Source organism: Megalops cyprinoides, chromosome 11 (assembly GCF_013368585.1).
Source record: "Megalops cyprinoides isolate fMegCyp1 chromosome 11, fMegCyp1.pri, whole genome shotgun sequence".
Classification (NCBI taxonomy): Eukaryota; Metazoa; Chordata; class Actinopteri; order Elopiformes; family Megalopidae; genus Megalops; species Megalops cyprinoides.
In genome coordinates this window covers 1,976,301-2,000,804 of record NC_050593.1, presented here as the reverse complement: position 1 = coordinate 2,000,804, position 24,504 = coordinate 1,976,301, and the positions used below count along the sequence as shown (strand labels likewise).

Here is a 24,504-nt window from a genome sequence, read left to right as displayed (position 1 = left end):
AGTGATGGCCTGACAATCTCAACCTACCGACACATAATGCTTCAGTATTTGGAGCGATTTCACAACAGCCTGTAGACTATATGACATTGCAACTGTTTAACAGTCAGTGTTCTGGCATGCAATAATAGAGATTATATCATGACAGTGAGCACCATTAAACATGCCAGTGTCACATTTCAGCCTTTCCCAGCTTTGGCATCATGTGTTGGTGGGTATATACTGTACATATGCTTGTGACTGCCTTGGGACAAAGGACCCCTGAAATGCCTTCATCAGCCTCCAAGGAATCCAATCCTCCAGCCTCCAATCCCGTCTGGGTTTTTCAGCACAGAAGGCTGTGTCCTTGGTGTCCATTTAAGTCAGCTAGGAACAATGAGATCTCTGAATGGCTGAGGATCCAATCCAATGAGCCTTTGATGGAGAGGGAGAGAAAACAAGCAGATAAGAACAGGCAGGCAAGCCACAGGGCTGTCTCTGAGATCTCTGTTAGATGGGTACCAGGGGCATCCACTTCAAACACTGTTAGCAGTGTATGTGACAGTACAGATGCCTTCTCGTCTACAGTACAGATACTTCAGAGGGGACATTTCCTGCGTCCCAGAAGATGAAACTGCTGCCCTTCCAGCTCTCTCCACAAATCTGCTTCTTGAGAAAACGACACACTTGTAGGACTATTTCAGGTATAAACCAATAATACGCTGGACAATGATATGATTTTGTCAAATTATAAGAGAATTCACACCTGGATAGCAGGGGTTTGAGGGGTGAAACAAAAAAGCATAGATGAAAGCATACAGACATGGTAACTCCTACTGTGATGCTGAAAGAGATCTTTGTATGACGATCACCTGTAGTGCAATATGACCACACTGAAGGGGATGTGGTGGTCACCCCCAAACCACTGGACAACATAGCACTGTCCCTTGGGGTGAAGCTGGCCCACAGAACCCTGCTTCCTGTTCTGTTCCATCCTCTTTGTGTCTCTGTTAGGCAGCACCTCTCAATAAACACCTTCAAACACTCATGCTTTCAGCATTTCATTACTTGTAACATTGCTTGGTGGCCTATAGCGGAGCTAGTGGTGGGGCAGAGGGTGCGGCTGCCCCGGGTCCACGGTTCTTCCAGTTACAAAGGGGCCCACCTTGGGCCCAATCTGCCTGACTGAACATGCATTTTTGTTGTTTAGTTTAATATTTTGAATAAAATTTGTTTGTCTTATTTGCAGCAAAAAAATAAAAAGTCAAGACTGAGGGCATAATGGTTTCAACCAACCCCTAGCTAGGTTTCTCGCCGTGATATTTATTTTGAATGAGCAGAGACACAATAGAGTTACAGAAAACTTTATTCGCTGTCCAGTATTCTTGTGTAAGTGTACAAACAGAAAAATTACGCCTTCTGTTCGAGTCCCAAAGTAGGAACTAGGGCCCAGTTGTTCAAAAAGTTTAATCTGGATCAGAATTTGGAAATCCCATGTTTTGCTATCCAGGATAAGGTAATCCATCTTACTTTTGTGCCAGTTTTTCAAAGCAACATTGGATTGGATCACCCTGATCCAGATACAAATTTTTCAAGATTACCAAATCCGGATTACCAGTGCTCTAAATGGGACTACATATCACAATGTAGGCTACTACCTATGTAAAGAACAACAGATAGAATAGCCAGCATGGGGTCACTTTAAGTGTTTTTATTCGAAGAGACAGAAAACAGCACATGGAGCGTGCAACATAACACTTGCCTGTATTGTCCTGCACAACATCGCTACCAGACGCAACGTCCCTCTCTGTGATGACATTTATGATGCACCTGAGCCTGTTGAAGACCCGGACCATCCTCCAGGGTTCTCTCCGAATGAGGGACTGACTGGACATGCAATAAGGGATGCAATTGTTAGTATCTAGTTTTGACTGGTTCATCTCTGATGATTGTGTCACTATAAATAATATACAGTGATAAATGACAGTTAAAATTAAATATATTATTTTTGTTTGATAATGACAGCTGTTTGGGAGATTATTTTATGGGGACAAAATCTTTTTTTTTCACTTTACTATACTGAAAGGCTTAATAGGTAGCCTATTGTCTACTGTTACGACCCCATCTAGGGTGGGGTGAACATAAACTTGACGTCCTCTGATCCCTGCTACCTGAACAACACACGCACACACTGCATCTTCACGTCAGCCTTTTTCATTTTTTTTTTTCTTTTGAACAAATAATACTTAAGGGGTGAGCCAGGCCAAAATAATAAACAAAACACAACTAACTGGGGAAGAGGGAAGCTAGCTAACCTACTGAGAAAAAAAAAAAAAAAAACACAAAACAACTTCCCTAACTCCTTAACTAACAAAAACAGGGGAAAATGGTCATAAAAAAATCGCGCCATAACCTGGACGGGGAGCAAGAGGGAGAGAGAGAAAGCATACATGAATATGTCCTAGGACATAACACTACTTTATCTGCTTTATCACTGTACTGGTTAAACAAATCAGGTGCAAAATATAAATAAATGTATATATACTACATGATACAAATGTTGTATTATTTGAGTAAGTTTTATTACATTTTGTTCCTGAAATCCACCCTGAATCCACCCTTCTGCTGGGATCAGGATAATCCTGATTTTTTGGATCAAAGGTATCCCAATCCTACTAAAAAGTTTTGAACAACACTTACTGAAGGTTTGATCAAGATCAAAACCAAGACTGGATTACGTGATCTAATCAGATTTGAGAATTCTTTTTTTTTCTTTTGAACAACCCATTTTCAAGATTTGATCCAATCCAATAGCCAAAATCCGAATCAGCAATTGCCAGCTATCTTGTTTTATTTCACATCGTCGTCACTGCTGACAGAGCCGCGGTATTTAGAAAAATGGTCTCACACAATGAAGTGTGCTGAAATAGCACACCTCATTGTAATCCTGATTTCTCTCCGTTCCGCCCTTCCGTCTCCATAAGTTTCCCCTTGGATCTGTCTTGCATCTCCATACAGCCTATAATAGGCTGTATAAGGGCCCACTACAGGTCATCGCCCCCTCTGCAATGAGCCATTGGCTCCGCCCCTGCTGGTAGCACTGTCCTTCAGCTTTCACATATTTCAAGGATGTGATTTACAGCACTGTCACCCTTTCAAATTGGAATGAACAGAACCAAAGTGCCTCACCTTAAAGGATTAGATGCACTTTTAAAATACGCTTTTGTGTTAAAGGGGACTTTTTATTCCACATGGACTTTACTAAACATCAATGGACTTCATACTATTCACTCAGTTTGAATACATTATCTGGAAACACATTAAGCAAGAGAAAAGAAAATATTTCTGTGCAACATCTACTTTGAGCAATGCATAAATGAAGAAGAACAGGAGAACAGGAGAACAGAGACAAAAAGAAAGAGAAAAATACTTGAAGTTGAGGGAAAGAGAAAGTAGCAGCCTGAAACCTTAACCTTAACTAGGGTGAAAACAGGAAAGAGCAGCAGCTATGAAAAACTGCCAACCCCAGGAGAGCAATCTAAAACTGTCAAAAGGAAATAGCACAAGAAATGGTGTCACTCATTTTCCTGACATGTACAGTGTGTTCCCTCTTTATGTTTAGACTTGCAAGGAACAAACTCACTGAAGGATAAAGTCTCTCTCTGGCAGCTCTCTACAAATTCCCTTTTAGGCTTCATTGATCTTTATGGAATGACAGAAAATTAGGCAGTTCTTTCAGGGGAAAAAAATTCTCACTACAATTATTATATGGCCATTGCATGTGGATGTATTACAGAGGCCTGGCTCCAGAGTGGATGTGATACAGAGGTCAGGCTCCAGTGTGGACGTGTTACAGGCCCCTTTTCCACCAAGGCAGTTCAAGGTCCAGTTTGGAGTCGGTGCCTAATCTCAAACAAGTTATTTGCGTTTTGACAGTCAAACAACTGGCTCTCGGCCAGGAAAACTGGTTCAAGAGCAGAACCAACACTTTGCTGGTCTAGAACTAAGAACCGCTTACGTCAGGGGCTGGGGGTGGGATTATCATGACCAACAAGACCAACTAAAACTTTGTGACCCCCATTTTTAAAAAAACCACAGCTAGTGTAGCATCTAGTCTGCCTAAAAAGAAGAAGAAAAACCTGACTTTTATTTTTCGAATGTTTCGCCTTGTTGCCAGCCAGCTATGTATTTCCTAGTTGTTTAGCGAGCTACTAATTTTTCACATCAATGTTACGAACATAACATTGATGGCTAGCTAGCTAGCCAGCTAGCTAGACAGCTAGCTAGCTGGCTAGCTAGCTAGGTGTTGGTCAGCTAACATTACCCAAGCAAGCATAGCTACTAATTTCTCACATCAACGCTACATTCGACATTCATAACATTGATGTGGGAAATTAGTAGGTATGCTTGCTTGGGTAATGTTAGCTGACCAACAGCTAGCTAGCTACCGTAACCTTGGTAACGGTAGCTAACGTTAGCATGCTACTTTCTAACATTAGCCATTGACTCACCTACCAACGTTACCTAACATCTGGCTTCACAAAAGGCTAACAATGTATAAAGTATAGTGGACAAGTTTGTTTTTTAAAGCACTGTTCTCTTGTTTTTGTTGCTGTTGTTTGTTCCCGCGAGTTTGGCGCTATCAGGAAAGCGGAGACGTATACAGAGTCTGTATACAGACTGTTTACCGACGTATACAGTAATGTAATGACGTGGCTCTATGGTGGCTATCTACCCCGTGGAAAAGCAAACAGGTTCTTAGAAGGTTTACAACTCTGAACCGGCACTAGCACCAGCCCAGAACTAGCACCTAGTTTGCGTTGGTGGAAAGGGGGTAACAGAGGCCTATCTCCAGTGTGGATGTGTTACAGAGGAGGCCTGGCTACAGTGTGGATGTGATACAGAGCAGGCCTGGCTCCAGTGTGGATGTGGGACATAAGGGGCTTGGTTCCAGTACGGATGTGGTATAATGTTGTTGAGTATATGAGTACAGGGTCTATACTTGTGTCAGGAGTGACACAATGCCCAAACAGTTCACCCTCCTAGGGATCCGCCCGCCACAAGAATGCCAGGACAAGGTGAGTAGGATAGCAACTCTATTCTTTTTTTAAAAAAAAAAACACAAATTCAACAAAACAATTCATAAAATTTGAGACGCCGCTATCCCTCTCCCAGCGAAGCCCTTCCCCCTATCCTTCTGTCCACCCCTGTCTGCCCTCCCCGGCTACAAACAGGCGGGAACGCTACCCAACCGCACACACCAAAAAGGGAAGAAAAAAAAAGGAATCCCCACACACACACACACTTAACCTCACTGCAAACACCCCGTGATCTGGCGTCCCCGCCCACCTGGACACCGGGAGAGAGAGGACTACTCAATTTCACCACCGGGGGGGGGGGGGGGGGGGGGGGGAGTGCTGCCGCTGCGGGGGAGGCTCCTCACACGCACGCACACCACACAAGACGTACATATGAAAACGAAAGTATAAGGGGGGACGTAGCTCAGCCCGCGCCACACTGCCGGGCTTCGCCTACGTCCCAAAAAAACAAAAAAATTAAACTCCAGACAAGGCCCCCATGTCAATCCTGCGGGGGCTGGCGGCTCCGGCAGCGACCCACGTCTTCTCCCCGGTAGTAACTCCGCCGGCTCCGCGGGATCACACTGAGGGAGACACAAAACAGCAGCCGGTCAGCCCTCCCTCTCCACCACGTGCTGGTGACCCACGCACTCTCTTGAGGTTCCGCGGTGCCACCTCCCTTCCAGCTAGGGGATCCACCTCCCCAGCACGCGCTTCCACGGGGTGGGGGCTCTCTTCGACCCCGGCTGCGTCCGGAACCAAGCGATGTTTTCTCCGCTCCCTCAGGGATTCACCGCTGGAGCCCCTTCGGTCGCCGCTCTTCTGAGGCCGCCTAAGACACACCAACACACTCGGCCCAGCACACCAAAGCAAAAAAAAGAAAGGAAATTTAACCAAACAAAACAAACTCAAAACCCGCTCTGGGTCGCGACTCCCAGAGCTCAAAGAAAAAAAAACAGCAAACCAAAATAACAAACCCTAAACTCGGCCATGCCGGCATGTTCAAAAGAAAAAAAAGAAATCAAAAAAACCTAGCTTCATGCTGAAACCCCATGTGGCAACCTCCGTCAGCATCTCTCCCGTGCTACTCCCACTCACCTGCCTAAATAGTCCCGGCGAAATCACTTACAGACAGGCAACAGGTGCGGAGCACACACCAGGCAGCGAACACCGTCAATTGCCAATTATTCAATCCCGAGCCCCCTCGCTCTCCCAGGGAGTGCAGCGCGATCATGTCAGGAGGAACTCCTGACACTTGTATGCTGTTGCTCTTTATTTTAAGAAGAGTTCATGTCATAACAGAATGCCACAAACCTCAGGCCACTCGTGAGAGCCAGAGTACAGAATAATATATAAACCCATGATCATTATTACATGCTGACACATCATTTTTCTCTGGAATATGTGGCACACACAGCATTCAGCACACAGTGTTTCTGGCTTTTTGATGTTTTCCCCACGTAAATCCCTACGAATATTCATCCTGGTGTAGCAGGATTAATATTGACATTATTATTTCACTAGTATTTCATATCCATGTTGCTGGGATTAGCTATTTTTTTAATTATTCATCTCTTTGTGGTCGCCTATCTGCTTTTATTTTGTTGATTTGTTTCGGTGTTCTTCCTGTGTTGAGGCTTTTTGGGATTTTAGTGATTCATGGAAGGTCACTTAAAAAGAGGGTGTGGCTAACAAAGGGTTAAGTCCCCTGCGCATCCATATTTCTCCCCTTTTACTGTACGCTCTGATGATCGAGGTCTGTGTGACATGTGCTCCATGTACAACTTCTTTATAAAAGAAGTACAATCCACAATCCACAATCAACATATATAATCCCCTGTCTCACATAGGTTCTGTATGGTTTTATTATCTGTGTATTGAGTGTGAATTTCAATTTTTACTTATTTTAAATATATTCGGTCGTATACCGACATTACATGCTAAACGATTGACAAGCTAACTGCAAGCTGCAGGCTGTCAATCAGCTAGCTTGCTAAAATTTTCCTGGCTTGTCAAAGTCAAACATGAGTTTGGTAACATGGATGTTTCATTATAAAAAAAATTATTGCCAAATCGAGTGTTTGATGGTTGTGTCGTCGGGGCTATTGAGAGTGATTGCTGCGATGGTTTATTGACAAGTGGAAACGTTCATTCTACATTGTGGATCCTCTTCTTTTCTGTTACATGCACTCTTGTGCAGGTATGCATTGATTTTCTTTACTTTTACAAACATTGTGTTTCTGTATACTTTATTTTGGAAAGTGTAAAGATATGGCGATCACATAGTTTTGTTTAATCATTAGGCTATACGTATCATTATTATGTATCTGGTCCTGTGCTGCCACCTCATTGCACTGTACGGCGCCCCCCCTTTTACTGTACGCTCTGATGATCGAGGTGGAAACGTTCATTCCACGTCGTGGATCCTCTTCTTTTCTGTTACATGCACTTTTATGCAGATGACTGGCAATAAATACGAATGCAGCTACGTCGTCGTGGGTCTCCGTCTTTGAAATACATTGCAGAGTACAAATTGAGCCGGTTACACTGGCATGTTCTGGCCTGACACGGCATTACAGTCTGAGCAACACACTGATCACAGCCATGTTTCATCTGTCCAGGATTGTGGCCTTGTTCCAAGTCTGTGGTCACAACTAACAGTCTGATCGAGGAAAAGGGGAGTAGCTGCTTACCTCTTTAAGTTGACCATGGCCCAGGGGATGCCAGTGGGCGTGTTGAATGCAGGAAGGAGCTTCTCAGCCAACTGGACTGCTTTGACTTTGAACACCTTCAGAAAGAAAAGAGTGAGAGGAGAGGGGGTTTACAGGTGATCATTTCAAAAATCAGCAAGATCCTATTTTACACCTACTTCCACATAATTACATTTGGGACAAAAAAGGCAACAATGTGGTGAACAGACTGAAATCTCAACCTGACAGTAATGGGCAATAGTGTGGAGCAACACTGTATGCATCACTACTTGTTCAAGCGTTATTGTTTCTTATATTATTACTCACTTGTTATGATGCCCTAAACTAGCCTTGAGAGGGTGTTTGCTGCTCAACCAAATATTCATAACAATGATGCATCCAAGGTAGGAACATAAACAGAATTATTTTATTATTAGAATTATTTGCTTGATTAATATTAAGATGTGTGTCCTTAAGAGCTTCCAGGTGAAGGTGATAGACCAGTTGGGCAATATTAACTGTATATAATACACAGAGAGGATATATCATATAAAAGAGGTTTTAAAGGAAGATTTCCTTCTCAGCTCTATCTTTGTCTCTAATGCATCGTACCATATGAGAAATGTGCGCAAATGTCTTGTCTTCTTGCGCCCACTGCGTGTGCGTGTGTGAGTATGTGTGTGTGTGTGTAGGTGACATCACATTTCTCAGGTGGGGCTCTCCGCATATAATGACAAGAGGCCTGATTCCAGACCTGGCTGGTGCAGTAACATGCTTGGAGAGCAGCTGCATGGAGAGGTTTGCACACAGCCAATCCATTGATATTATCTGGGACTGAAGCTCCAGCTGGGTGACTAATCCTCTTGTGACTGACACTTGCAGAGTGAGTGATGCTCTTGCTTGGTGAATGACACCAATCAGGTGATGGAAGCTGCTATTGTTCTGCAAAATGTACTAATTTAACATGTCTATGGCAAAGGGAAACCTGAATAAGGTTAATGGTTTATGATTAAATAACCCAAGAACATTATAATGACAACAACAGGCCATTAAGCCATTTAACATGGTAATTTTTAATATGTTGATTGATGGTGCTTTTTGCATTCAAGAAAATAGAATTAAGATGACAGCACAAATAAAGTGAAACCCTTATGGTTTCCACGTTGGTCTACTAAGGATACTAAGGTCCCTTACCTTTACCTGCAAATTCAGGTGAGCCTTAGTATACCACAACCTCCGTGTTGACATTTATTCAATCCTATTTTGCTGTATACACTGCCATTAATCAATTTACTTGTGTAGCTGAATCAACTACAGCTCTCAAGAAATATAAACTACCACTCAAACTAACTATAAACTATCACTGAAATTGTTCATTTTGTGCACATGCAAAAAGAAAAGTAACTAATCTACTGTAAAGTCATAGACCTAATAATGTAGGAACATGCTGAAATCTGTCAGGTGGAACCATTTTTCCAACCACATTGTACTTGTTTAGCTACCTAGCTAACCACTGCATTGGGCACTTGTCATTCACCACCATGAGAGAAGCAGGGTTGAAAGGAGTTGACATCTAATGTCCTTCCATGGTAGGCAGCATGTCAGTGTAATGGAAGGAAATGCAGTTCTTTCAGACTGGCCCATGTCTGCTGGGGTCATTGACCTGCGGGTTGACAAGGTAACTGAAATAAACAGGAAGTGAGTCATATGTCAGCAGTGCTTTGTTGGAGTGATGCCAAGCTTGGCACAATTTGTTGGTATTAGGAATACTGGGTATGCACCAAGTTTCATGAAATTTGGCCATTTCGGGGCGCTATACCATTAAAAATATCATTTAAATCCCCATTACTCTGGCAGAAAAGCAGATATTTCAACTAAATTTCTTGTGCTTCATCAAAGTTAAGAATCCTATCTGGGAACTTATGAAACCATTTTGTGTTTCATCCATCTTTGATTTTGTCCACCTCCTCCTGGAGTTATGGCACATAAGCTTTAGTGTATTACCTCTTTGGACCATTGTCTTTAAGAGTTGTTAAAGGATAGTTGCCAGGTTGAACAATGTGGCTGCAGTGTACCCACAAATTCGCCCGTGAAGGCGCCATAAAGGAAGAGTGGCCATATCCCTGCAATGCTTTTGTTCATCAGCATAAAACTCATTTACACATGCTTACCATAAGGCCTACCAAGTTTAGTGAAATTTGGCCACTTTGCTATACTGAAAAACAGGTTTAAACACCCATGTGACCGTGTACATAGATGTTAATGACATTTTGTTCCAATGAACATCACAGGTCACGGACCACACAAAGAAAATCAGATATTGCGGCCAATTTCTTATAGATCATTACATCATTACATGTCAGGTCCTAACTGGGAAATGAACACATAGTTCAATGTCCAAATGGCATGGCTGCTAAGATACAATCCTACAATTCTTTTACCCTACTGCCACAACTATTACACTAAATAGTGTTGAAGAAATACTTGGACTTTCCATATTGGCCTTTTATTTTTCTACTTCAAGTACTGAAAAGTGGGGTTGTCTTGCATGGGATGACTAGACTGTTTAATGTCATTATACATTAACAACAGCAGATGGCGCCATTTATCGCAGACTGTTCAGTGGTATTGGAAATCCCAGTAGACTAGTTTCAGCAAAAATGACATCTTCTCCTGAATGGTTGGGCCGTTTTGCACAAAACTTGAAACACATCACCTTGAACCAAATTCCAATTTAAATTGCGAAGAAGAAGAAGAAGAGGCTACATCAAAAAACCTGGCCACCACAAGCCAATCAAGTTGTCTCATTTACTAATTAATATGCAAATTAGCCAATATCATTCACCATTGTATCAATCATTCTGAAATTTCTTGTGCACAACGACAAGGCCTCACTAATAGGATATTCCAAATTTGAAAGCAATCTGTCAAAAAACACAGACTCCACAAGCACTTGAACAAGCCCATTTTAACCCAATTTTTAATATGTGAAAAATATACTTAAAAATCTTCTTCTCATGAACCGTAACTTCAACTGATGCAAAATTTCACTTGTAGGGCCTTTGGGGTATGCTCTATCTAAATTATGAAGGAATAGTTGCTGCATCAAATAACACTGGAGCTACGTGCCAAACAATTTGCAAAGGTCTCAAAATCAATGTTGAAAAAGTATTGTGTTCAAATGGGTATAAATTCTAGACAGTTGCTTAAAAAGTGTCAATACTTAACCCCAAAGGATGATTCTTCTGTATGAAAATTTTGTAAAATTAAAGACCCCCAGGCAATTAGCTTATTTTTGCTTGGACCCCGGAATTGCTGCTTGCAGCTATTTTTGTCTTTGTTAGTTAGCATATGCCTAAAACAACCTCAAGCTAAATTTAAAAGTCCATAGATAAATCAGAGCCATTGAGTAACTGTGTGATTCATAATCCAAATAGTCGATTATTCGTTTCAATAATCGATAGATTATTCGACTATCAAAATAGTCGTTACTTGCGGCCTTACTGTTAACTTGGAGTAAGCCTTGTAGGTCCAGAGTAAATCTTTCAAGGATTACTGTACAGTATGTGTTTCCAAGGCCATCTTAATCTTGCTAGGATGTACATCATTGAATCATAGATTAATCCTTTCATTTTACACATATGAAAACATATTAATACTCTCTCCTGGAGGGGAGGGTGGGGGAGCTTTAGTGGTCTGTGTACATATTACAGTCTCTTTAGGGGGTAACTATTTTCATGTAATGTTATCATGTAAAAGGATTATAAAAAAACAGGGCAATCAGACTATCTTCAGAGACCACTATAACTGAGGGAGGGATTGATACATCAGTATGTTTCTTTGGTCCTTAACTGAACGGCCAAGGAATGCATCAGATATAAGGTAGACAAATCAAAGGTAAAAGCAACATATTTATACTAGTTGAAAAACAAAAACCCTTACCAAACATGACTAAAAAATAAGCAAGAAGAACCAAAGACTGGTACTGAAAATATTATAAAGCCAGACATTTGGCATTCTAGTTTCAAAAGTCCATGTCCAGGAACACAGACTCAAAAGAGAGTCGCAATCCTATTCCAAATTCCGTCACGTATAACCTTTACCATATACTCGGAAATATTTTTTTTTTGTTGGGATTTTTTTGTGGCACAAACTCTGTCAAAACAAAGGATTTCAAACACCACAAAATATCTTTTAATAGGCTCGATGTGAGTGTGAATTTTTAAAGTGCAGTGCTGTAGCTGATAACGAACAGCTTGTTAAATATTCATGATGGCACTGTGTCAACCTGTAACTGAAAAAGAACTTTTTAACAGCAGTTTGAGATAGGGATGTAATTGAATGTTGTCAACATATTCATCGAACCCATTTCAAATGTGATGAGTATCCAGCTAATCTTCAGCAATAGATTAGATCACTACTTCAAATAAGGTAAGGTCTAAACTCAGTTCACACTACCTTGTGCTTTATCAAAGGCATAATATTAAAAATATGGTAGTACAAATTTCAGGTACATCAGAAGAATGGAAATATGTTGCTTTGAACATGTTTATTTACTTTCTTATCAGTCTAAGGAGTTCTCATTCACCTGGACCATGCCATAAGGAGGCAGGCAATTGGGTTCAGTTGGCACTAAAGAGCATTCCACCAACACCAATGAAAAACCTGTTGATATCCTATCCATTTTTTATCTAAAAAGAGAAACAGGGATCTTCAAGTTGGTTACTGTTGGGATTGGTGGGGATTGAGTTTGTGAAGGCTGGGATGAAATGTGCACCCTTTTTCCTGTATAAAATGTTTTTTTTTTCAACCTGAAACATACTACTTGGTAGAGAGCCTTTATGGTTAACCAAATACTTGGATTGAGTAGCAGTGCAGAGGATGAAGCTGTCTGTACAAAGCAGTCTGACTGATGTACCCACCCTTGCTAACTGAAGTTGCAAAGTCTATGAAAGCTATTCCTCAGATAGTGTCAAAACTAGCACTGTTTTTGATGGAATCCCTCACTGACAATATCAAACAAGTAAAGTGTTGCCAGGCATGACAGCTGGCAGTTGTTCTGTACCGCACTGAGGAGCAGGGTGTGAACTAAGACAAGGATGTACTAGCAAGAGACAGAAGTGGCCCAGAGAGTGGTGCGAGAGGGAAAGGGAGAAAGAAAGCAAGACAAGTGAATGTGCGAAAACCAAGGAGGGATCAGATGCAAACACACTCTCCTCCAACCAACCGTAAAGGTTTAAAAACAATCATTCGAGTGAAAAAGTCAGTAGGGCCTTCTGAATGCAGGTAAAATGTTGCCATCTGGACTCTACATCTCAGGACAAAGGAGCTTAGACAGCCCTCCTCTCTCACTCTTCCTTCTCCTCTAGCCTCCTCTCCCTCTCCTCCTTTCTCACTTCTCCTCTCATTCCTCCTTTCTCTCTGGCCTCCTCTCCATCTCCTCCTCTCTCACTCGTCCTTTCTCTAGAGCCTCTTCTCCCTCTCCCACTCTGACTTTCTCATTGCAGTCTTTGATTTATGGTCTTCTCCTTTCTCTCTTGCTCACTCCGCCACTGAGCTGACTCCCGATTATCCCGAAGAGCCCTGGGATAAGCGTGTTCTGGGCAGACAAACCAGCTGGACTCTAGTGAGAGAAATCTCCTCTCACTATTACTTCTCTACAATCACACTCCAGACAGGAATCAGCATTTTCACAGATCTGCACGAAGTATGTAATTAGTGTGATTGCGAAGCACACTATTGTTATCTGATAGTTTTATTAGTGTGATTCCTTTGCAAACACACTATTGCAATAGTGTGTTTGCAAAGCAACGACACTATTGTTATCCAATGGCTTTATTCTTCTTTTTCTTTATAGTGTGATTGCAATGTGAAGCATCAGCCTTGCTGACAGCTTAGGCCATCAGCAAACGTCCCTCATATGCTGGCTCAGGTCATGCCATACTGAAATCCATACTGACCCGCACTCGTCTTTTACTCATTTATTCATCCCTCCATCCTCCCATTGACTTCAATTCATTTTTCAAATTCTTACCACTCGGTCACTGTAGAAAAGAGCCACATGTTTCTGTCTCTGTCTTTGTCTTAGTCTTTGTTTGCGCACCACCCCCATCTCTCACAGGCACTTGTTTACGACTCAGTTGAAACCTGGCCAAACCAGTCCTGCTGCTCCCCTTATCAGCAGGACCCCCACCGGTAACTCGAGTCACAGGCGCACCCCCAAGGACGGCCCCCAGGTCACCATTTGCCCTCGGACCTGCCCGTATCCTTTGGCCACCAATCAGGGCCTCAATAGGGCCGGGGATACGGGACAAGATAAAGGTGGTAGTGACCTCCCCCACTTCAGTACCGCAACAATATCTGGGAGGTGAAGAACTGGGGAGACCAAGCCTTTGGGGACAAAACATTGTGCTGTTGTTGTGTGCGTCTGTGCCAAAGGAACCACACACACCCATACACCACAAACCCTTGTATCCATCCGTTCAAAATCCCCAATAAACACCTGAACCTGGAACCTGACTCCTGTGTCCTGACCGACACCCCACTGTGATAGCAAACAAGCCTGAACCTAGTACGGGTGAAACTGCCCCCTCAGTTTCAGTGGTCCTTCGAGCCGGATTGGTGCTGTTGCAGTGGAAATGTCAGGCACACCGGGTTCAGCTCCTCCATCCGCAAGCCGCTCTTGCCGTGAGACCCGTCGCCCGGTCCACCACGAGAGCTACGAGGTCCAGTATGTGGGGAAGAGCACCCACAGACCTGCGGACGTCCACGCCAGTGAGCAGGAGGGACAGGCCGAGATGACCCCCCTCAGGACGCCAGAGAGGAGTTCCTCAGTCCAGCAGAGCCCATCGTCCACGACCCCACAGAGTCGTGATAAAGTGGTGCAACAGCTCCTGGACATCATGAGGCGGCAGAGTGAGCTCGTGGGGGACACAGTGAGGCGACAGAGTGAGCTCATGGGGGACACAGTGAGGCGACAGAGCGAGCTCATGGAGCGCATGCTGCAGCGCTCTGCCACCTCCACTCCCTTCAGCGCCAGGTCCTCACGCCGGAGCTCAAGGCAGCCATCACCCCAGACGGCTCGCACCCAGCCTGTGCAGCCAGGAACACACCTAGCCCTTGTCCAGGAGCTGACAGATCACCTCCATCGGATGCAGCTGCCATCATCGCCCCCGACGCCGCCGCCAGTCAGCCGCTCCTCGGCGTCCATCTCCAGTGCCCTGTACCACCTGCCACCGGGGCAGGAGGGCACCCTGACAGACAGTGCCACGCCCAGCCAAGTGTTGCCACGGCAACCAGCCCCTCCACAGCAGCTTCCCCTGCTGCCACTGCAGGTGCACCTAACCCACCAGGGGGAGCACCCACAGGGCCAGCTCCCTCAACTGCCCTACAGCCTGTCTCAGCCTCAGTCAAGTTTCCCCCCTGCCATGCAGGCTGTGACTGCAGACCAGAACCCAGTCCTCCTGCAGCCCACTCAGTATCTGCCGCAGGGACCATTAATGGGAGTGCCTTCATACCTGACGCCCTACCCACAACCGGTTGCCACCCTGCCATCCCACTGGCCAATGCAGCACCCTGGAGCAGTGACGACGTCTCCACCACAAACAGCAGGAACAGCGCCCCCTGCTGTGCGAAGACGGTCCTACAGGAGGGTGGAAGGTCCGACATTCCCAGACCTGACCAAGGAGGATGAGACCGAGTACACCATGCTCCGGATGGCCCTTGCCAACCTGCTCGATCCAGAAGAGACCGAGCAGTACAAGTACCACATCCTCCTGGACCACCTGAAGGTTGACCAGGCCCGGAGGCTGGCACTCGCATTCTCCAAGGCCCCAGACCCCTTCACGAGAGCAGTGAAGGCGCTGGATGACCGATACGGGCAACCACGCCAGCTGGCATCACGGGAGATTAAGGCCATCATGGCCTTACCTCCAATTCGGCCAGGGGATGGGCAGGCCTTCGACGACTTCGCCCTCCGCATCCACGCCCTGGTGGGACTCCTTCAGACTATGGGGGGCAGGGCCAAGCTGAGCTAGCCTGCGGCTCGCACGTGGAGCGCCTCCTGGAGAAGCTCCCATCTGAGCAGTTCAGCAGGTTCAAAAGGTACATCAGCCGACTCAGGCCCGAGTCCATGACGTACACCCTGCTGGACTTTGCAACCTGGCTCCAGCTAGAGGCCCGCTGCCAGCCAAGGAGAGAGCGCCCCCCAGCTGGACAGAAGGAGCAGTGGCCTGCACCAGAGCCCACCAGGCGGAGGGCTAACATCCTGCACGGAGCCAACCAGGCCACCAGCACCGCAGCCCCAAAGTCATCGCCAGCAGCGCCACCTGCTGGGAACCTCAGGGGGAGGAAAGACGCGTACTGCCCGTACTGCGACAACGCCGAGCACGACCTCAGCCAGTGCACCGCCTTCCAGCGGTTCTCCAGGGACGAGAAGGTGGCCTGGATCAAAGAGAACCAGAGGTGCTGGCGGTGTGCTCGCGCTCATCAGGCTGCGCAGTGCACCCTGAAGCGGCCCTGCAGTACCTGCAACGGCAAGCACCTGCAGGTACTGCACGATGTGAATGAGAGGTCCGGGGAGAGGACACGCCCAGCCGTCCAGACTCTGTACCTGGACCGGCCAAGTGGCCACAGCCCTGTGATGCTCAAAGTTATCCCAGTCTCCCTGCATCACAAGGGCTGGTCCACAGAGACCTACGCGGTACTGGACGATGGTTCTGAGCGGACAATCCTCCTCCCAGCCGCAGCCAAACAGCTCCACCTGCAAGGCAAAGCTGAGGATCTGGCCCTCCGCACCATTCGGCATGAGGTCAATATCCTCCACGGGGCGGCCGTGTCATTCAAGATCTCCCCTGCATCCGGACCAAAGAGGACCTACTGGATACGGAATGCCTTCACCGCTGACCACCTGGCCTTGTCAGAGCACACCTATCCAGTGGCAAAGCTGCAGAAGAGGTATGCACACCTCAGAGGCCTCCCGCTACAGTCCCTCAACCAGGTGCGCCCACTCCTGCTGATCGGGGCGGATTACACCCACCTGATCACCCCCGTCGAGCCAGTGCGTCTGGGCCCACCAGGGGGCCCAGCAGCAATCAAGACCCGGTTGGGCTGGACACTCCAAGGGCCGGTACAGCGCCTTCAGCGTCGCACCTCTCCCCCCAAATGTCTGCTGACCTCAGTCAGCAAACCCAGAGAGGACACCACCCGCAGCAATTCCCGGTTGGGATTAGCTGAACCCAGCCAACGGGGCCAGCATGCTGCATTCCCTCACCAAGGAGCAAATAAGGGACCCGCGAGACCAGGTGGAGCAGAAATGGAGGATGCTGCAAATCGGCAGGAACCCAGCTTCTGTGGGCTAGTGGCAAGGAACACAAGCCCCTCCCTCCTAGAAGGCAGCCCAGTCAGTGGCTCCCAAGAGCTACCGGAAGGGACTGCACCTTCCCTTTACGGGGCGGCTGATCAGGCCAGTGAGCCCTCAGCCACCAAGCACCCAAAGGCAGAGGCCCAGCTCCTCAAGAGAGCTCAACGAGGCAGCTTTCCGGAAGAGCCCACTGGTTTGGAAGCAGGCAAGCCAGTGCCCTTCAGCAGCCACCTGACAACCCTGTCGCCCAAGTCAGGAAGCTTCAGCTCGGTACGTAAGTCCTGGACTCTGCGAGGAAGGGGGTCCAGTCGACGGCACCAACACAGCAGCGGGAAATGGAAGCGACGGCGAACTAAGCCTGTGGTCCCGAAGGAGACGGACCTCCCCCCTGCTCGCCTGCAAACCTCCAACTCCACCAACACGGCCTACCCTCCACCGTGTGAGAGGCCGTGTTGTCGCCGGTGGAGCTGGCAGAGACGGATAGGTTCGGACTGCAAAGGTACAGGTCGAGGACCAGACCTACACCCACCCAGTTGCCCGGCTGGTTGTGCTCCCAGCCATACCTGACAACACAACCGGACGCCCTTAACGTGTATGATGTGGCCCTTTGTATGGAGCAAATTTCCACAAGAAATTTGGGGGCGGCTGTAGAAAAGAGCCACATGTTTCTGTCTCTGTCTTTGTCTTAGTCTTTGTTTGCGCACCACCCCCATCTCTCACAGGCACTTGTTTACGACTCAGTTGAAACCTGGCCAAACCGGTCCTGCTGCTCCCCTTATCAGCAGGACCCCCACCGGTAACTCGAGTCACAGGCGCACCCCTAAGGACGGCCCCCAGGTCACCATTTGCCCTCGGACCTGCCCGTATCCTTTGGCCACCAATCAGGGCCTCAATAGGGCCGGGGATACGGGACAAGATAAAGGTGGTAGTGACCTCCCCCACTTCAGTACCGCAACAATATCTGGGAGGTGAAGAACTGGGGAGACCAAGCCTTTGGGGACAAAACATTGTGCTGTTGTTGTGTGCGTCTGTGCCAAAGGAACCACACACACCCATACACCACAAACCCTTGTATCGATCCGTTCAAAATCCCCAATAAACACCTGAACCCGGAACCTGACTCCTGTGTCCTGACCGACACCCCACTGTGATAGCAAACAAGCCTGAACCTAGTACGGGTGAAACTGCCCCCTCAGTTTCAGTCACCTTTGGCCAGACAGCCACCTTACCACATATGCTGGCTCAGGTCAAATCACCCAACACTCATCGAAAGCCATACTGACCCACACTCATTTTTTTATCGTTCACTTCTCCCTCCATCTTCCCATTGACTTCAATTCATTTTTCAAAGTCTTACCGCTCGGTCACCTTTTGGCCTACGGTCACAGTACCTCATATGCTGGCTCAGGTCATGCCACCCAACACTCATTGAAAGCCATACTGACTCACACTCATCCTGTACTCGTTTATTCATCCTTCCATCCTCCAATTGACTTCAGTGAATTTCTCAAAGCCTTACCACTCCGTCACTATTTGACCAATAGCCACGGGATCCGATTTGGTGCTTTGGGTCATGTGACCCAACACTCACCAAAGGTGGGTGTGTCCCTAGCAACCATATTGTTTACCCTAGCAACACCCTAGCAACCACTTAGCAACACTTTGGCAACCACCCAGCAACGCCCTAGCAACCAAATCATATACCTTAGTAACCATCCAGCAACGCCCTAGTAACCACCTAGCAACACCCTAGCAACCATCTTATATACCTTAGCAACCACCTAGCAACAGCCTAGCGACCACCTAGTAACACCCTGGCAACCACCTAGCAACAGCCGAGCAACCATCCAGCAACAACCTAGAAACTGCTTAGCAACATCCTAGCAACCATCTATCAACACCCTAGCAACCACCTAGCAACCACTTAGCCACATCCTAGCGATCGTCTCATATACATAACGTTACCATGTTTTCGCTGCCGGGTTGCAAGCACACTCTGCATTTTCTTCAGGAAATGCACTTTTCTAGTTCTTCTTCTTCTTCTTCTTCTTCTTATTCCACCAAATTTTGTCCCGCTTCTCCTCCCACAGTTTTCGAGACATCAACCCCAAACCAACTGTAACCCATCCAGTCTGACCCCGATCAATGTGCTTGTATACAGCTAAGCCGTACCCGCACTCATTCTCCAGTTTTTGTCGTTTTTTCATCCCTTCTTTCCCATAGACTCCCATTCATTTTCAAAATCACCCCCCTCACACTTCATGGCCTTCCTACTCGCTCACTTTTCACCCCATAGCCACCATACCTCACATGTTACTTTGGGACAAATCACCCAACACTGATCCAAGACCGTATTGACCCACACTCATCTTTTTGTCATCTTTTTAATCAGTTTTTTTACTCATTTACTCATCCCTCCATCCTGCCATTGACTTCAATTCATTTTTCAAAGTCCTACCACTTGGTCACCTTTGGCCCGACATCCACCGTACCACATATGCTGCCTTGGGTCAAATCACTCAACGCTCATTGAAAGCCATACTGATCCACACTCTTTTTGTCATTCACTCATCCCTACATCCTCCCATTGACTTCAATTCATTTTTCAAAGTCTTACTGCTCGGTCACCTTTCGGCCTACAGTCACAGTACCTCATATACTGCCTCAGGTCATGCCACCCAACACTCATTGAAGCCCATACTGACCTGTACTCATCTTTTGCTCGTTTATTCATCCCTCCATCCTCCCATTCACTGCAAGTCATTTTTCAAAGTCTTACTGCTCGGTCATCATTTGACCAATAGCCACGGGACCTGATATGCTGCTTTTGGTCATGTGACCCAAAACTTACCAAAGGTGGGTGTGTCCCTAGCAACCATATTGTTTACCCTAGCAACCACTTAGCAGCACTTTGGCAATGCCCTAGCAATGCACAGCGACCACATTGTTTACCCTAGCAACCACTTAGCAACACACTGGCAACCATTTAGGAACCACTTAGCAACTCCCTGGAAATCACCCAACAACACACTAGCAACCACTTAACAATACCCTGGCAACCACCCAACAACGCCCAAGCAACCACCTCATATACCTTAGTAATCGTCTGGCAAAGCCCTAGCAACCACCTATCAACAGGTTAGCATCCACCAAGCACCACCCTAGCAACCACCTAGCAACACCCTGGCAACCATTTAGCCACTTTTGCTTGCAGTGTTCAGCACAACCACAACCACAGAAGGTATAAGACAAAAAAGGGAAAGGAATTCGATTATGTTCTGGGGTTACATTACGGACTGAGTCTGATGTTTGCTCTGCCAGTACTGTTTGATCCCAGATCAGCAACGCGGGACCATGCTGTGTGTTCCTGTCTCTGTGTCCTGTCATTCATCTGATCTGAGATCAGACTGGCACATGACCCCACACTGGGCGAAATAGGCCTGTATCAGAGATATATTGACCGGATACTTTTTATGACACACAGCATATCCAGAGCATAATTGGTCCATATTTGCAATATGAGACGTATTCTCAGTTAAGAAGTTATTCTCAGTCAAGACATGCTGTTTTCTGATATCATAACTAGATATGGAGAATCACAGGTCATGACACGCTGTGGCCTACGTCACGAATGCATGACGGTTGGACAGTTTTTTAAAAAGTTTCAGTTGGTGCTGTGGTGGATGCCTCGTCGCCAGTCTTTGAACTTGCTACGGGAAAGGGAATTTCTCATGGAGTGCTTGGTAAGTGCTTACAGAGAGGATTTTAATGCCATAATGTCATATATTTAAATGTTTAGAGATCTGCCATAACTTAAATGCTGTCTAGCTTGATAGATAACCTAACAACAATGATGGTAAGCCATAGGATAAAATAACAGAACTAACGTTAATGAGCTATCGGTATATTGCAGCTATACAGTAGCTAACATGACATTTTCATTCAAGTTTAAGTCTTGTTTTTCTCTTTCTAATGTTCAAGCACATACACTGGGGTCCAAAATTATTGGGACAATTTCAGCTTCATCTTCTGTGACCATGTTCCAACCTTGTTAGGTTTATATAGGCTTCAGTATGAGTGTTCAATTAGGGGGCAGGGCAACGTTCAATCAGGCCTAATTGAAGTCATGGTCATTTTTGTTCACTTGTCTGGACCCAATAAGTATGTAGGTACCTTTTAAAATTAAGTTAATGTCATGAAATTGTAAGTTTGTTTGGCAGAAGTAATGTCATACATATTATTAAAATGTTGGAAATAAGGGTAGTCATCAGGCAATCATGTGCCAACCACATAAAGAGATGTTTTGAAAATGTTAATAGTTGCCAAAACATGAAACTGTTTTCGCCACACCATAAATTAGGTTTGAGTGATAAAACTAATAGCTACATGGACACATCCACACTCCACAAAATGCCCAGGTGTCCCAATAATTTTGGACCCTAGTGTATGTGCCCCTATTTACTTGAGTAGCTGACATTAGCTTGATATTGCTATTGAGAGTATAGGCCTATATATACTAGCACTAGCAAGCTAAGGTTAGCTGTCTTTAGCAAGCCACTAGTATCTGTTAACCTGATATTTAATGTTAATGTTAGGTTTGTTTATTCTCCGTCTCAGATCCTTATCTCTTCCATCAATATTTAGGGTGTCACTACATCACTTGTCTGTCATCCCTGTATTTTCTCATAGCAGCACAGTGTTTGTTACAATTACAGTGTGGCTTTATTGCGCTTTATTGAACATAACGTCTTGCCTTCTCCCTGTTCCATAGCATTGCTCGGGTTTTCCCCCTGATCTCCTACACATTTTTCAGGTAATAACATGAATTTTACCGTATTTACAATCAAATGCAGTTTATCCTAGTAAAGATGCCAATCTTGAGTAAGTTTTATGTTTTTTATTCTTGCAGCCATTCACATTTTCGACGTCCACTGCCTCTCATCAGTTAGCTGTGGAACTGTGTCAGGTATTTTAAATTAGCTTGAACACAGTGCTTGTTACAGTTATAGTGTAGTTTTATTTTGCTTTATTGAACATAATGTCTCCTTGCCTTGTTCTGTTTCCATAGTTGTTTGCATTGCTCGGGTGTTCCCTCTGATCTCCTACACATTTTTCAGGTATGGAAACAACGTGAATTTTACAGTACTTATAATCAAATGCAGTTTATCCTCGTAAAGATGATTATCTTGAGTACATTATTTACAAATTAGTACAAATTTATTTTGTATTCCTGCAGCCATTCACAGGTTTGGCGTCCACTGCCTCTAACCGGTTAGCTGTGGAACTGCATCAGGTATTCAATCAGCGAAAAATATCGTGGAGCTTACATGACGTTACTGTCTGTCCAACCTAGACCAGATGCAAGTGAACTTATTATATATGTGCATAACTACGTTAAGCTGGCGTTTCTTGTGTAGGCTACCTGAAACGTTTTGCCTTGTTGACTTTGCCATATGACTTTTCGCATTAATAGCCTGGTTTTTAAGAACTGCTTCTGTGTCCTTATCATTGCAGCTCTCCAACAAAGGGGTGAAAGGATCAAGCCAGCTGGAGACCTTTTTTTTCAGAAGAGGGGGTTGTCGTCAATGTTTTGCACTTTTACAATAAAATGGACAAAGATGTTTTGTCACAGAAAAATAAAAAGCAAGGATAATATACAAAATTGTATTTTGTCTTGTTTCATAATGCTTCATAACCTAGTAGGCACTTGCTGGCCGATCCGACTGCGTGAGGTAAGAAAATAATGTTAAGTAGACGTCAGAATGGTTTTTACGCTATGTTGCAATTGAGCATCAGGCAGTTTCATGCAGGAGCATACTTGTCTAGATAGCCTAAATTAATAGCTGAATTTGTTTGGAAGCATCTGTAAAGGTAAATATTATTAATGATGACACCAGGGTAAAACTGAAAGTAGCTACGTGCGGGTGGCGTGGTAGCAAGGACTGAGGCTATACTGATGTGATTATCTCCTATACGGAGACGGATTAGCCCCGTACACAGTTCATATTATGGTGGTGTTCTGATGTGGATATGTAGGACGGTTAATATTTTAGCTTAGGATATTTCGCGTGTCGATACTGTCCCATTCCCAGTTAAGATATGGTCAATATGACAAATGAGACTAACGCATCCGGAGCATATCTGATAGAATATGCCCGAGAACGTGTCATGTCAATGAATATATGATATTAATTATCCCCGGAAACAGAAGCTTTTCGCCCAGTGCCAGTTTCAGTGGGCTCTCAGTTTCAGCGGCTGCATCAACTCCTTTACCCCATGGGCGCAGAACAATGGTGACAGTCCCAGGTGGGGACAGAGACTGCCCGATTCCCACGCCAGATTTTAGGTGATGTGTCCTTACAGAGCTTTAGCCTCTGCATCCTGCAGAAGTGTGCTAATGTCTTTCTATCACCACATAGACGGGGCCACATTGTTATCTGTGGATAGCAGACCAGACGCACAGTGGCAGAGGAGTGGAGCGGCACAGGACGTGCAGGACACAGGGCGGGTAAACACCATCAATCACAGCCTCTGCGTGAATATTCAACGCCATGCCCAGGGATACGTAATGAAGAGCTCTCTGAGGTTATACATGGAATGTCCAATAACTTGCTTTGCCCCTCCCTAGGGCCCAGAAGGCACCGTCAGACGAGGGTAAACATGCACTCAGGCAGATTCTGCTTGATATTCAGTCATTTTGGGAGTGGGGGGTGGGTTTGGCAGACAAGGGACAGGGCGCAATGCTATCGGCTCACATCAAATGAAGTGTCTAGAACCAGTGATGCATAGGTGGAACTTAATTTCTTCCTTAAACATCTTAAACCTTCTTAAAAATGCAGGAAGTCTCTGTTTTATTTTTTTCCCTCTGGCTAGGCAGAAATGCACCCATCCAAGTAAAACTTCACTACCCCTTCACGGGAGCTGACACACTGATAAGTCTGCATTCTGGGATGTTAGTTTGCACACTCCTATTATGATAATTCCAAGGAGATATTTAGAGGATGTCAATGATGAATATAAATACAAAAATAGAGAATGTGGCTTGAAAATTTAAAAAAAGGAGGAAAAACCCAGAACCAAACTGATATGAGAGCAAACAGCAGGCACAAGGGAAGGTTTTTCTTTTTTTGGTCAAACTCTGATGGCGTTCTCTAGCCAGGCCACTCTAGCATTTTAATTTCATCTGTGGGCAATCTTTCTAAAGAAAAGCATTATGGAAGCTGACTCATCTACATGACCTAATTTCAGCTTCACTTTCTATCCATTTCTACCAGTTCCAAGCAGTGACGCCAATAATCATTCATTACCCTTGGTGATAATGGAAGCATCATGTGGTTTCAGCTACCTCTGTTAGTAAAAGCAGACACACACACACACAATGTACACATACATGCACACA

General features: G+C 45.4%; 1 protein-coding gene across 1 annotated transcript in view; it reads right to left on the bottom strand.

The window, feature by feature from the left end:
• Positions 1-24,504, bottom strand: part of LOC118785494 (mannosyl-oligosaccharide 1,2-alpha-mannosidase IB-like) — a 202,404-nt gene that overhangs the window by 46,100 nt on the left and 131,800 nt on the right. Inside the window, exon 6 of the mRNA XM_036540183.1 lies at positions 7,748-7,842. Coding sequence (XP_036396076.1) covers positions 7,748-7,842 — 95 coding nt within the window. The remainder of the gene's footprint in view (positions 1-7,747; positions 7,843-24,504) is intronic.